Source organism: Opisthocomus hoazin, chromosome 21, assembly GCF_030867145.1.
Source record: "Opisthocomus hoazin isolate bOpiHoa1 chromosome 21, bOpiHoa1.hap1, whole genome shotgun sequence".
NCBI lineage: Eukaryota > Metazoa > Chordata > Aves > Opisthocomiformes > Opisthocomidae > Opisthocomus > Opisthocomus hoazin.
The window spans coordinates 6,219,669-6,233,387 of NC_134434.1; the positions used below are offsets into that span (position 1 = coordinate 6,219,669).

The 13,719-nt window shown below is 45.2% G+C and overlaps 1 protein-coding gene across 1 annotated transcript; it reads right to left on the reverse strand.

Annotated features, from left to right (window-relative positions):
• Window positions 1-767: 767 nt before the first annotated feature.
• On the reverse strand, window positions 768-12,258 carry LOC104335930 (uncharacterized). The gene is made up of 12 exons (XM_075440615.1): window positions 11,776-12,258; window positions 11,466-11,515; window positions 9,793-10,019; window positions 9,329-9,467; window positions 7,509-7,648; window positions 6,779-6,898; window positions 6,436-6,607; window positions 5,490-5,613; window positions 4,462-4,576; window positions 3,916-4,007; window positions 3,367-3,545; window positions 768-2,402 (listed from the first exon to the last, which is right to left on the reverse strand). Exons 5-12 carry the CDS (start codon window positions 7,612-7,614, stop codon window positions 2,252-2,254), a joined length of 1,059 nt encoding a protein of 352 aa, XP_075296730.1. The 5' UTR covers window positions 7,615-7,648; window positions 9,329-9,467; window positions 9,793-10,019; window positions 11,466-11,515; window positions 11,776-12,258; the 3' UTR covers window positions 768-2,251.
• Between the last annotated feature and the right edge of the window lie 1,461 nt (window positions 12,259-13,719).

Sequence of the window (13,719 nt, forward strand, 5' to 3'; positions counted from 1 at the left end):
ATCTTCATTGGCCAATGGAGCAAAAAAATTGAAGCCATTAGGAAGTACAAGGCTAATTTTCAAAAATGTAGAGCAGCTCTGGAAGGAAGGGAGGGAGGGAGGGAGGGATGGATGCCGTGAGATGGCAGGACAGGCAGCAGCTTTGCTTTCCAGGAGGATCAGGAGGAGCTCCAGTCTGTATCCTTTCCAAAAGCTCCACTAATGCCTCGGCACCTCCAGTTTTCATGGATGGGATTTCTGTGCTGCTGCCATAACTCTTGCTGGGCTTTGTATGTTCAGTACTTTGCTGTCAAAGGTTGTGCCAGAGAAGCATGACCCCCTGTCAACGCTCTCTTTCTGCTGTCCTACCCTCTGGCAGCTCATCAGGTTCCCCTCTGCTAGCACAAACTAACAGCAGAGACCGTAACAAGCTGCTGAAAGGAAGCTGCTGTTCAGGGCTGATGGGAAACACTCAAAATTTGATTACAAAACAGAAAATACGAGTGGTGCCTGGGGGGGGAGCAGCTGGTTTCCAGCGGGAAGGGTGACAACCACTCGCCCCAGCATGGAGGGAGGGCAGGGGTGAGCATGCTCGTTGAGCCATGCTGCTGGAGATAGTAAACATGAGAGACTACAACTGCCTGGCCAGCAGCCCTGAGCCATCTGCAGCCACCTCCATCCCCAGGGGAAGGAGTTTGAGCATGCTCAGCTGTTGCTGATGGTCCCAAGCTATGACAACAAGATGAGAGTGTAGCTGTGGTTTCTATAGAGACATTTTATTGGAAGGGAATAAAAATAGAGTGCAAATTTCAATGAGATGTGTTGAAACACATCGCAGGCAAATAGTTCCACACATTGGTGGGAGACAAGCCCAGAAGTCTGGAGGCGTTTCCACATTCCCTGATGCACCCAGATCTGCTGACCAAAGCAGAGCCTCGATCCCCAGAGACAAGTTCTACGACACTTCTTTCTGCAAACCTTTCTGTCCTTCTGCTGCCTTCTGCTCTGCTTGATGAGCTTTTACTAGTGTGGGCACTGGTTCATCAACCAGCCATTGGGCATGCAAGGTGGGGTAGGGCTCAGTGTAGACACCTGCAGAGTCCAGCTGAAATGCCTTCTGCATCGGAGAGGAGCCCTCTGCTGATGCTCGCTGGAAAGACAGAGCCTGTTCCTCGTCTTCCTGGTACGCTGATAATGATAGTAAATATGTGCAGTATCACATCAGTTGGGTTAATACTGAGTAAAGTGTAAATGAGCATCTTTGGTCTTTAACAGTCCTCCTGCTGAAGTTGCTTCCATTCATAAGTCCCATCCAAAGTCAGATCAAAATTATCCGTTTCCTGCTTTCAGGAGAGTTCCAGAAACAGCTGAAATATTGGCAAGAAAAAGCTCTGATTCTTTCTCGGACATTCACTAGACACTGTGATGCACCTTTACAGGAGGTACAGCTCTGCAGCTCTTAGAAGAGGTATGTGAAGTAGCTTCATGTGGAGAGCACATAAGCAGTAGCTGAGACTCCCGTGTGCTTCAGCATAACCTGCTAAGAGGCACCAGCTCCCCACAGGTGTATCCACAGAGTAGGTTTTACCTAGCAGTTGATTGACATCAGCACTCCTCATCTTAGCCACCGGCCTTGTACAAGCAGCAATAACCTGCTGCTTCAGGAGCAACCGTGGAGGCTGGGCATGGGCATCTGCCAAGGGCGTCAATCCCTAGGTCATGCGGTGTGCCTGTCCTGGGTGAGTGGAGTCAGGGACCAACGCTTTGCCTAGGTTTGTTCCCACCGTGCTAAATCCCAGCAGTGAAAAAACCCAAACAGACCCCCATATAGACATTCTGAGCTGTTTATCCCTCTCCAACTGAGATCCTGCGTCTGGCCATCACATTGGCACATTTTTAGGGATGAGGTGGTGTTGGAACCACCGTACATCCCATGTTTTATAGTTACCACTCCTGACGTGCTGCACTTGGGAAAATCCTCAAGATCTCAGCATGGAGAAGATCAGCGCGCTCTTGATGCTTGACCTTAATTTCCAGTAGATAACCTTTCCCAAACATGTTCTTCAGGTACTGAATGGAGCCAATGCACCTGCAGGGAAGGGAGGGAAAAATAGAGATGTTGGTGTGAAACCATTGGTGCCCAACTGTCTGCTCCTTCCCACGCTGTACTGCTGGCAAAACCATGGGGAGCACTTCATACGGCCCATGGTGATGGGCTCAGGTTGGTGAGGCTGGAGGAGAAGCCTCTGTTGCTGTACGGACTCTTCCCAGCTCAGCCATGTGCCGGCAGTGCTGCTGCCCACCGTATCTGCCAGGACACCATAATGGCCACGTGGTTGCACACCGCCTCTGCCTCCTCCATGTAGTGCATCTTCAGGATGGCTCCCGTCTGCTTGGTTTTCAAGGCAGCATGAATCATCTTCCTGAGGAACAGAGCAGGAGTTACAAAAAAAAATCTAACAAACCCTAGGAGTATCAGACTATTTTTCTATACCGTTGTGCCTCCAAATGTCTCTGCCCTAAAACAAGTATAAAAACTTTACAAATAGCAACTTTAGACCAATGTGCACAGAGTAATACTTTGTAATAATGACAAAAAGAAATATATTTGACTCAGGCCCATTATGGACACAGCTAGGTCCCTCCACTCACAGAGGGGGTTTTTCATTTGTGCTACGAGCATTGCAGTGCTCATTGTAGGTAAAACAAAACACATCTTTCTGGTTATCCCAGCAGATATTTTTTTTTTTTTTTTAAATAGTCTTGAAGCTGCAGAGCATTCACTATTCTGTGGGGAAAGGGAACAAATGAAAAAAAAAAGAACACTGTTGTTATTCCCAACTCAATACTCTCATCAAGCATTCCAAAAACAGTAAGAAAAAGGAACTTTCTTCCCCTCACTCTTGACTCCTGCTTGTTTTCATTAAACATTTATTGTGTTATTGAAATACAAGTGAATATTTGAAGCAAAGTGTAGTGAATAAGCCACAAGCTCTTTTCTAAACCCGTCATTAGTGTCAACAGCATTATAAATCCATTCCACCTTGCCAGTGTCAGCTGTGCAGACAGTACTGAAGCTCCCTTTCTTGTAGTGCCAAAATGTAACGTCAAACATTTTAGAAATGGTTCCTAAAGATAACATACTTAAAAGGACATTAGTGGTAAATTTATCCCCACTAAATGCACTTAGGCAAATTGGAGATTTTCTTAACCCACTCACTTAATCATGGCATTTAGCACAAAACCTCTTTTGCAACTCCATTTCCTGAGTTTCTTTCAAGGTTGCCTCTGGCTCACAGTGAATTTTGACTTTCTGGTCCCCACCCCATGCCCTAGGACTAGGTGATAAAACATTGAACAACCCTTGGAAACACCCTCCATCCGTACCTGTTGACAGCAGCAGCCGTATCCTCCTTGCACACCCCTTTCATGGTCACATAGACCTGCAGGTGCTCGTGCACAGTGAGGTCCGGCCAGAGCGAGTCCTCCTGCGGGCAGTACCTCAGGAAGGCGGGTGTGTGGTCCTGGAGGTGGAAGGTTGCTCCATCTCCCCTCTTCATCAGCACCTGCACAACCAGGCTGATTGTTTTGCTCTCACACATCCTTGCTCAGATACAAGAATGTGGTTCAGAGGAAGACTATGGGCTTCATTGGGATTTAGGTGAGGAAACCCAAAGAGCAAGGGAGTGATTTTGCAGCCCTCATTTACGTGTTTTCTAAACATGTCCAATTAGGGTAGACACAAATGCTTGTCCAAATTAGAAGTAGCTTACAATGTTTTTGATTAATACATTATTTAATTTAATAGCGCAATGCATTCAGTTAGAACTTTGTTCTCTAGTAGTGCTTTGAAAAAAGTTATGGCTTAGTCTAGGTGAAAGGTTTGCACTTGCACTTATGTCATGGATCTTTCCCTTTTCTCCAGATGCCTCCTACCTTCCCAGCAGTCAGTGTTGTCTCTCCAGTAACCATTTTGATAGCTGTGCTTCTACCAGCTCCGTTGGGCCCCAGAAGTCCTAATACTTCTCCTGGAATCAATACACATGATTTCTTAGTAATACTTCCCATTCAACAAGTATATCAGGCACAGTCCCACCAAAGAAAAATATAAAAGACCATGCTAATATCAAAGATCATACAAAAGTGAACAGGATAAATATATGCTCTGAGAGCCCATAATGTTTCAAATCTCACTGAAGCTGCATTGCTCCCAGGTGTCTCAGAAGCCACTGCTGCAGTGGATCCTGGAGAGAGGGGGCTACGTTGTTTTAGATAATGGAGAGTCAAAGGTAACTAATGGGATGCATTCATGTCATGTTGTTCATTAACACATCAACCACAGACCGGTCATGCCTTAACCACAGGGCAAATAGATTTGACCTTTATGTCCCTGTTTAGATGACTGAGAATCCATAGAGAATTAACTCTCTGGGTATGATCGGAGGCCCAAAACAGGTCTACAAGAACAGATCCAATTCTCACCTTTTTTAACACAGAAGGAAACATTTTTGGTGGCTATTTTCTTCTTCTTCTTAAAAACTGAACCAGCTTGCTTTATTTTATATTCCTTGCAAAGATTGCTGACAATGACTGATTTCTGAAAGCAAGGAGGAAGAAGAAAGATTAGTCTACTACACTGGATAGCATTAATCCTTCAATAATATCTTTCCATTTAAAAAGGCAGAAAACCTTCTAAAGCTCTTTGAGTTTGTTTTATAGTTCACTGAGAATATGAGGTGCAACAGGACACTTCAGCGTCCACAATCCTCTCAACAGCTTTCTTCTCTATCCTGATGGGACCTGCACTGTACATTCAGGAGTTTGATTTTCCCAGTGAGAATGATACAGCCAGAGAACTGACCTGCATTTATTGATAATTGGTGGTTTGGTTTTTACCAATGGACTTCTTACTGGTAGAAAATAAATCGAGAAAGACAACACTCAGTCGTACCTCCCCCTGACTCAGCGTCGCTATGGCAAAAGAAAGGTGGGTTTACAGGTACAGACAGCCCGATATGTCTTCCCATTAAAATCTGGTGCTTTACTGAGACCTTAAACAGATTTTAAAACTATTTTCTAACACCTTCTGGCTGCCAGGCGCTGACACTTACACTACTCTACTGGAAGTAGAGCATTAACTTGACTCCACATTAGTGAGCCCTTACTGGAGTATGGTGCCTGGTTTGAGGATCTCACGATCTGAAAATGAAGAAATTGTTTTGGTAGAGGTCTGGATTTGGGGCAGGGAAAGAACTGAGTCCCTTCTAATCCCGTCTGCTGCAATATCCTTTTTCACATTGCACCAGGATCTCACCAGCTGCTGAAGCCAAAGTAGGTTTCATTTACAACCCCTTAAAAATGACAATTTCCTTGCTCTTCTGTCACTAAAACTCTCATCGTCCCTTGGTTCCTCTCCATCCTACAACTATCTGCTCTTTCCACTTCTTTTCCTTTGCAACAGCAAGAAGCCCCAGAATAGGAAAGGACGCGGAAAGGTTCATTTCCCTCACCCGTGTCGTTGTGGACCAGGAGGCTGGTTGTCTCTGAGCTAGCCCTCTTCCCCAGGGGCAAGAGGTACCGTGCAGATGAGAGCTCCCAAGTACTCCCACTCTGCCAGGCAGCAACCAGGGACAGCTGCAAAACCAGAGGAAGCAGAAAAACCACATAGGGCAGCAAACTACATCAGGAAAGAGATGAATAAACACGCTGAAAACAGATATTCAGCAGAATGCGTTTGTGTATTGGGAATGGTACACTATATTCAGATTACTCAACACTTCTTCTGTTAAGAAATTTTGGCGTTTTTATTTTCAGAAGTCTCAAACCTTGATCCTTCATAAAGGCCCTCAAAATTTAGCAGAGAGACAACCTCAGATTGGGAGTGCTCAACTTTTTAGGGCCATGAAATGCTTTTCAGACTTCCTTAAGATACAAGTTTTTCATAAATCAGCACCTCATTTCTTTTTCTTGTGCTCCAGGAAATGCCAGCATGCCAGACTGAAAACCAATGGGGCCAAATGAGTTCAGACACTGGAAACATGAGAGAAGTTTAAAAAAATTGAAGAGGAAGTCTGAAAGTAGTGTTTTTCTCTCCTCTCTCTGTACACACTAGCTTATTTTGAAACTTCCTCCTCCCTCTGAAATAAAAGTGTTTCTAAAAGATTCTTTTCTTCAGAAAGAAAATGGGTTTCCTTTGCATAAATCACTCAGCATAGAAATGAAAATGCATGAAAGGGAAATTTTCTGTTACTGGCATTGGAAAGGAAGAAGCACTCCTCTCCTCTGAGTGCAGATTTCCAAGATCATTCGTAGCCAAGAGCTGATATCAATTAATCCAAACACTCATCCAAATAGGGGTGAGAAAATTGTCCCCCGCTGCTGTGACTGTGTCCAGTTCCAGCTCTGCAAGAGAAAAATCACTTTGGTACATAAATTGACTACAGGTTTTTCACCGACCTCTTCAGTTTTAAGAAGCGCACCCGTGCCATGGCAGAGACCTGCTGCCTCCAGAGAGCCAAGCCGTCGACTGCCACTTTCCTGGTGTCCGAGAGCAACAGGGAGCCCAGCTCCATCTCATCTGGGCATTGTGGTCCTGCTTCTGCCCACTCCTCCCCAAAGACGCGCTCATCTGCAGAGAGTTTTGCACGTGCACATTGATGTCTGAGACCAGCTTCTACATTGCAATGTTTGAAAAATTAAGAGCCACCTAATAATCAACTGTTTGAGACACGCCCAGGGGTTATTGCAAAGTAGCCATTTGCTTTGGCTGCGGATTGTATATTTGCAGCCACTATTGTACCTTCTAGATCCACTGTGGCTTCTTCTTCCAGTCTTAGGAAGTCATCCTCCAGGGTTGTCATGCTAACTCCGTAATGGATAATTCCCTGGTTGGAGAAGCTGTTGAGGCCACTGAACAGATCTGCAGGACAGAGATAACACAAGTGCCTTCAAGGGTTCAAACATGAGCATGTATCTCCAGACCAGACTTTGGGTAAGCTGAGTCAACCTGACTGGAGCATCTCCAGTCACAGAGAAAATGATAAAGCAGCGAGCTGCTAGGATATGAAGGCTCTGCAGGAACAGAAAACTGCCAGATTCATGGCTCTTTGAAGAGTTTTTCTATTTAGCACCAGCATTTCTGACTAAGTGACCTCTGAGGCAGCAGGGCTATGAGGCTGTCCAACTCAACATGACTAGTGCCACTGCAGGCATGGAGCGGTACGGGTCTTATGGAGTTATCTCTTGTCACTTATCTTCCCTTTTAACAGAAAGAACAATAAATTCCCCGTAACACATGTAGCCCAGTTTGGCTTGTGAGCTTTTTCATTGCAAACAGTAGAAAAGCATTTGTTGTACATGTTGATCTTCAACGTATGGGTGCTAAAATTGTAAGGGGGAAAACCAAAATGCAACAGTCCTAAAGTCCTTATGTGACTCCTGTAGGAAATCTCCCTCTTCATTTCTCTTCCCCCACATTTGTGATTATTTTTTCTCTACGGACAATTCTCAAGTGTTTTAATATACATTACCTGGGAATTTGTTCACGTTTTCTAAAGGCAGTATATATCTCAGCTCAAGGTGACTGTGTCCTGAGAATATGAGGTTGGGGATGTACCATTTAACCAGAGATTTCATTTTCTTGAAGTCACAAGATTCAGTGCCGTGGATCCTGTTCAGTGGAGAAAACAGATGGTCAGTTTTGAAAAAAACACCAAAAGCAAAACACAAAAAGCCCACTGTATTTGCTACGCCACAGAAAAACAAAACTCCGGCATACTTCATTAATTCCTCACTCTGGAGTAAAGTGCTAATTTGGCTGAATACTAATTCACTTCATTTTCCTGTTTTGACAACATCTGTTCTACAGTTTCCCTCTTACAGCCGTTCTGGTGGCTCCTTGTACGTGCACATTCCCAGACACCAGTTGTTGGGGCTGAAGCAGATACCTTAAATGATAGCCAATCCCCCACTTTTTCTTCAAGAACAGAGAAGAACCAACACACTTCAGCCGCCCGTGTGAGATAAAAGCCTTGTGGTCTAAAGAAAAAGTGAGGCTGGACAATTAAAATCAGCGAGGCTGCTAACCCCAATCCTGCTTTCTCCACAGCAGTAAATTTTGTGTATGTATGCGCGCTTTTTTTTAACCCTGTAACTGAGGTGGTACCTGCGAATCCTGTTCTAGTGATGCAGGTAACTAATCTTTATACATTTTTCCTTGTGTGGCTCAAATTGGTAAACAAAAAGGATCGCTTTCAGTAAATCATTTGCTGACTGAACTTTAGAGTACACCTGAAGAAGTATTTGCAAGTCAAATTTAAAATAGAAAATCAGTAAAAACTGAACAGAATAGTGATCAGTTGCATCAATTAGTATTTTATTTAAATTTTCAAGCAATGCAAGTGTTGTTATATTTCTTTGACTGACTGAAATGTTTGCACATCTGGTTTTCCTCCTCTTTAACAGGAATCAACATTCAGCTTTCATACCTCTTAAAGCTTCTGTCTTCTTGTCTTTCTTTTTATATGATTTTTTAACATTGTTGAGTCTTAAAGGAAGGTAAGGAGGATATTATTTCTGGATTCCTGTAAATATATTTCCCTAGTGCCCTTTTTCATTCTTATGGGTCTTAATTTAAAATGACAGAAGTGGCATGAAAAGTAAGAGGTACTGGCAAGCGACCCTGAGATTCAGTGGGGTTTGGCATGCTCTGTGCACAGGCGTGAACATCACTACTCAGCCTTGCACCAAGCCTTGCAAAGACAAGGTCAAGCCCGTTGCAACAGATGGTTGTTTTGCAATGGGCTGCCCTCTGTGTTCTCCTTGTTCTGCCTAATGGACATTGAAGAAAGTCCACAGCAAACCCCCTTGTTTTTTAAAATTCTGAATTTATCCAAATTTCACTATGAGTGAACAGCCTGAACAAGCTATTTATCTCATCTGCATCTTATTTATAATTTAATACATATAACATATATAATATATAAAATATATAATAATATATAATATATATATATAAAATATCCTTAATAGCAGCACTTCCATTTGCCAGGCAAGAGGATATCTGGTAAGCTGTGTCTGTGTAATAAAATACTCTAAAGCCCTTCTTAGTGGTTTGATCTGAGTTTCAAATCAGATCTTTTGTAGCCAACCTACTGCCTGTCAGACCTTCAGCCTGTAATTCAAATCACTGTTGCTGAGTCAGAGAATCCACTCAGCTATTTCTATTAGTATGACCATGCAAAGGGTAGAGTCCTGAGCACTGTGGAAAAGGCTCTGGAGTAATATCCAGGCTCATCAACATGGTAATAAATCATGTGGTGAGAAAATTTGGCTTTAAAACCTGACTTACACATGCTAGACCATACAGGAAAAACAGCAGTAAGACTGCAGGGAAGCTGTTGAGATGGAAAGGGTCCTGCACCACGAGAGCTGGCAGCATGCAGGAGAGGACCAGCGCATGAACAGCATACAGCAGACTCCAGGAGAGCCTGGGGATGGAAAGGTGGCATTACACATTCGTTTAACTGAGAGTGGTTGTTACAACTTCATCTGCATGGCAGAACCATTTAAAACATGAAGTATTCCCCAGCGTCAACTCATTCATACTCTGTGAAGAACAGGTAGCATGGCCCACCTTAGGAGGAAATACTCAAGGAAGAAGAACATGCTGCAGTCATGCTCAACCCTTCTGGCTTGTTCTTAGAGTACTGGAGAAAACTTATGAACTCATTTAACTTCTTAACTCATTGCACAAATACCCAAGAGTATACTGATTTTTGGCAAACAGACAGCTTTAGTTAAAAAAGAACTCACCAAAATGCAATATCCTGCAGCTCCATTGTCTTCATCAATATTTTGACCTTCTTATTTTCTCTTACAACATTCCTCAACAAGAAATACATGAATGGAGTGAAACACATCACAATACTAATAATGGAAACACTGTACTGTAGTGTGATCGAGGAGATGACACTCCGGGACTTCATACGGACACCAGCAATTGATTTCATTTCTTCCCAAACAGAATGATTTGTCACCACCTAAAGGAATTCAAGGTCAACATCTCATTATTTAGTTTATTTTCTAGAGCAAGATGTATTTATACAAGGAACTTCCTGGTTTGTCAGCACTAGATTTTGTTTTTAATGCTGCTTTATAGAAAGCATCAACACGTAATGCGATAAAGCCCTGTGGGAAGGGCTCGCTTGTGTGCCTGCAGCTCAGCTACACTCCTCTCCCTTGTCTATCGAGAGAGATCAATCCTTCAGCTCACCCAGAGCTCCCAGGGTCCCACTTCTCTCCCCAGGTGTGAAAGCAGCCTGGAGAGCTGGAGGTGCACAGCCAGCTGGAATGACCGCTGCCTTGCTGTACTTCCGAGGAACGATTTGGAAAGGAAGGACAAGAAGCAACAGACATGCCTCCTTTGAAAGGAAGTCATCCATCAGATGTGCACACCACCCCAGTCTCCTGCAGAAACTGCCTTTTCCCTGGGATCTGAGAAATACTCTAAACCGAACAGTGGGATCACGCTTCGTTCCCAGCCTTCAGGAGAAATCCTCACTTTGAAGAGAAACAAAACTCGGTACAAACCTTCAAAATTAAATTGAAAGCAGTCATTTTCTGCAGGAACCGCTGATTGCAATGAGCTTCCCACTGTCGCTGCCAGTAATACTCAGCTGAGTATTTCAAGGAGACTGTGAAGTTAAACTTGTAATTGCTTGGTCACTTTTTCACCCAGCAGAAGCAAAGTGTAAGACAGCGTGGAGCACCCGTGTGCATTTCCACAGCTGAAACGGGATTTGCGTCGCAGCTAAAGCAGGTGTCCAGATTGTCCTTCATTTGAACGGACACAGGATAATCTCAGCAAGCTGGCACATGGCTGCAGTTTCAGCTTCACATCCAGGAAACCCCGGGTGGGATGGAGAGCCGGTGCCTCAGGTACCCATTGGGGATGTCCCACGTGTCCTCCCTCCCCGTCACCCCTCGATGCTGCCTGACCCCCAGCCACGCTGCTGCAGAGTTTGGGCAGCTGGGGGAACCTCGGCAGAACCAAGCTCGTTGCTCCTTCAGTATTTCAGGGGAAATTTTTAAGAACGTAAGGTGGACAGAAGACTTTTAAAATTCAACCTTTAGCTTACACTGCATGTAGGGAAAAAAATCTGTTCCTCACCTGTGCTGGATTACTTAAAACACTGAGCTGAACCTACCTCATCCTCCTAGCACCAAGAAACACTGGAAATACACCTCTGCTGTAAACTGAGCCCCAGTGGTGTGTTATTTCACACCAAAGTAAGGTTAAAAAGACTCTACAACCCTTATATAGTCACTAAGCTTAATCACAGGCTTAACTCAGCCTGATAGAAAGATGCCCAGTGTCCCACTTATGCATATTCTCACCCAGTATTATTAACGGTGTTATTAATTACTGGATGTTTTCATACCTTTTAAATAACAATTTTTTTTTAAGAAGAATGTCTAAGCCTTACCTTGATGTGAAGGTTTAAAAGGAATCCAGAGCCTGTCCTTTGCAGCATGCCTGTAAAAGTGGAGATGCTGAGGGTCCCTGGGCTGGCCTTGCCAGTTGTCCCAGCGGCCCTCAGTGCTCCTTTGTCCACACACCCATTTTTTTCCCCTCAGGCACTTCTGCCAAAAGGCATTCCTCACACCATCACTTCGCTTTTCCCTGGCTTCCCCCCCCCCTTCCTCCTTGGCAGATCTTCAGATTTATTTATGTTATAAAAAGCAAAAAGAGCATATTGTTGTTAAGTTGCTGGAGCAGATTCTCTGAAAACTTACTCAGGAAATTCTTGAGTCTTGACCAAGAGAAGAAAAATGAGCCCAACAAGAAACCACACAAAAATCCTTTCTCCGGAAAACTCTGTTATGTTCCTCAGTGCAGCACGAGAGGCTGAAGTCAACAGAAATACTACGGCACGCTGCTGAAGGCGGAGGAGTGAATGGTGGCAAAGGTTGTGTTTGCAAACTGTCTCCGTGCCACCAGCTCCGGTGCAGGGAGAGCCGTGAAGCACTGCCTCCTGCATAGGAGCAGCTCTTCTGATTACAAAACCTACTGTAAAAATTAAAATTAACTTCTCTTGACTAACTCTGTGCTTCTAAAGGGAACAGGTTTGATTTCATCCCCAGGCTGTGCCTGCCCCTCCATCGCCCACTGCAGCATCCCCTGCCGCAGCAAGGATGAGGAACCAACGGTGGAAGAGAAAAGCAACCAACCAGGACCCAGGTTGGGCTTGCAAACACGGAGGAGCAGGATCTGCTTCCTTTTGCTCTGTCTAGCAGAAAAAAAAACACTCCTAACATTTAAATAACATTCAGATGTTCTAGAGCTAGGCAGACTTCGGAGGCGTGATAAGTCAGGACACAGAATCAAGTTAAGACCTGTCCCCAGTGCATCTCCTAGGTGTACAAACCTTCTCCTCCCCTTTCAGCCCCTCCTCACAAAGAGGAAAAAAAAATATCCAGCAGAGAAGTGGATATGCGAGGTCTTATTCAGTGAATCTCAAGCAAAGACACTTCCCTGCCCGTCTCCTTGACAGAGGCACTGATGTTTGGTGATCCATATGGAAAGCAGCTCTCTGCGTGTGTGAGGTGGCTGCTTTGGGGGCTTTTTCTGGCAGGAATTACCCATCACCGAGCAACAGCACCAGCTGGCTGCTACCTGCTCGCCTGCATCCCTGCCTGCATTGCCTACACACACGTCTGGGGCTGCGTAATCCGCCTGCATCACCCACGCCTGCAATCCCATACCATGCCTGCATCGCCTGTACCTGCATCAGCAGCATCATCTCCTCAACCAGGGGAGAGCGTGGCATGGGTGAGAGTCTTGCTGCTGTGCCTGTCCCGTGGCATGGCACTGCCCCTGTCCTCCAGCAGGTCCCCACCCCAGCATTTTGCAGAGGCTGGGGGTGCTGGGGGACAGGGTGAGAGGGCACCAGGGGAAACACTTGGCTGCTAGAATGCAGGGAGTTTCTATTTTATTTAGTTTTTTCATTTATTTTTTAAAGCTAGCCCTGGAAGGCAGATGTCCAGGAAGAGACACTGATCTGCTCAGACAGGGTCAGGGTGCTGGTTCTTGCCCCCATCTCCCCACCAGTGCCCCCATCCTTCCCAAGCACCCACAGAGGGTGGGTGCTAGCAAGAGCCCACCCTGTCTTCCTCACCATCAAAGCAAGCCAGACACATGCTGTGGCCAGAAGACCTATTCAACCTATTGTCCTACTCCAGCTTTACTCTGAGTCAAAGCACATCTTATTTTGATAATAATTATTTTTTGAAAGACGGTGATCTAAGAGCTGCCAGTTTTCATTAAACTTTTCCAGGCTTTGCTGAGCCCTTTCCTCTCTCTGTGTCCCCAGTGGTGGGGACCAGAGGTGGGCCAAGGTGGCTGAGCTGGAACACAGAGCGACAGCAGATTTTGGGGTCAAAACACAGCCCTGCACCCCTCCACCAGAAAGGACCACCCTTGCTGGCTGTGTGACACCTGCAGGCAAGATGCTCCTCGGGACTGAGCGAGGCAAAGCTCTGGTGTCCTCTTGCCATGGATGAGTGAGGGTTTCAGAGCTCCTCTGAGTCTGCACATGATTCTCTCCAACAACCGAGCCCCCCACACACAGCTGCAGTCCCAGCCTTGCTGCCCTGGGACTAGAAATTCAGGGTTATTCCTCATCACAGCGAATCTTCCCGAGTCAGTCTGAGCAGGGGTACAGATGAACGGCAGGTGGA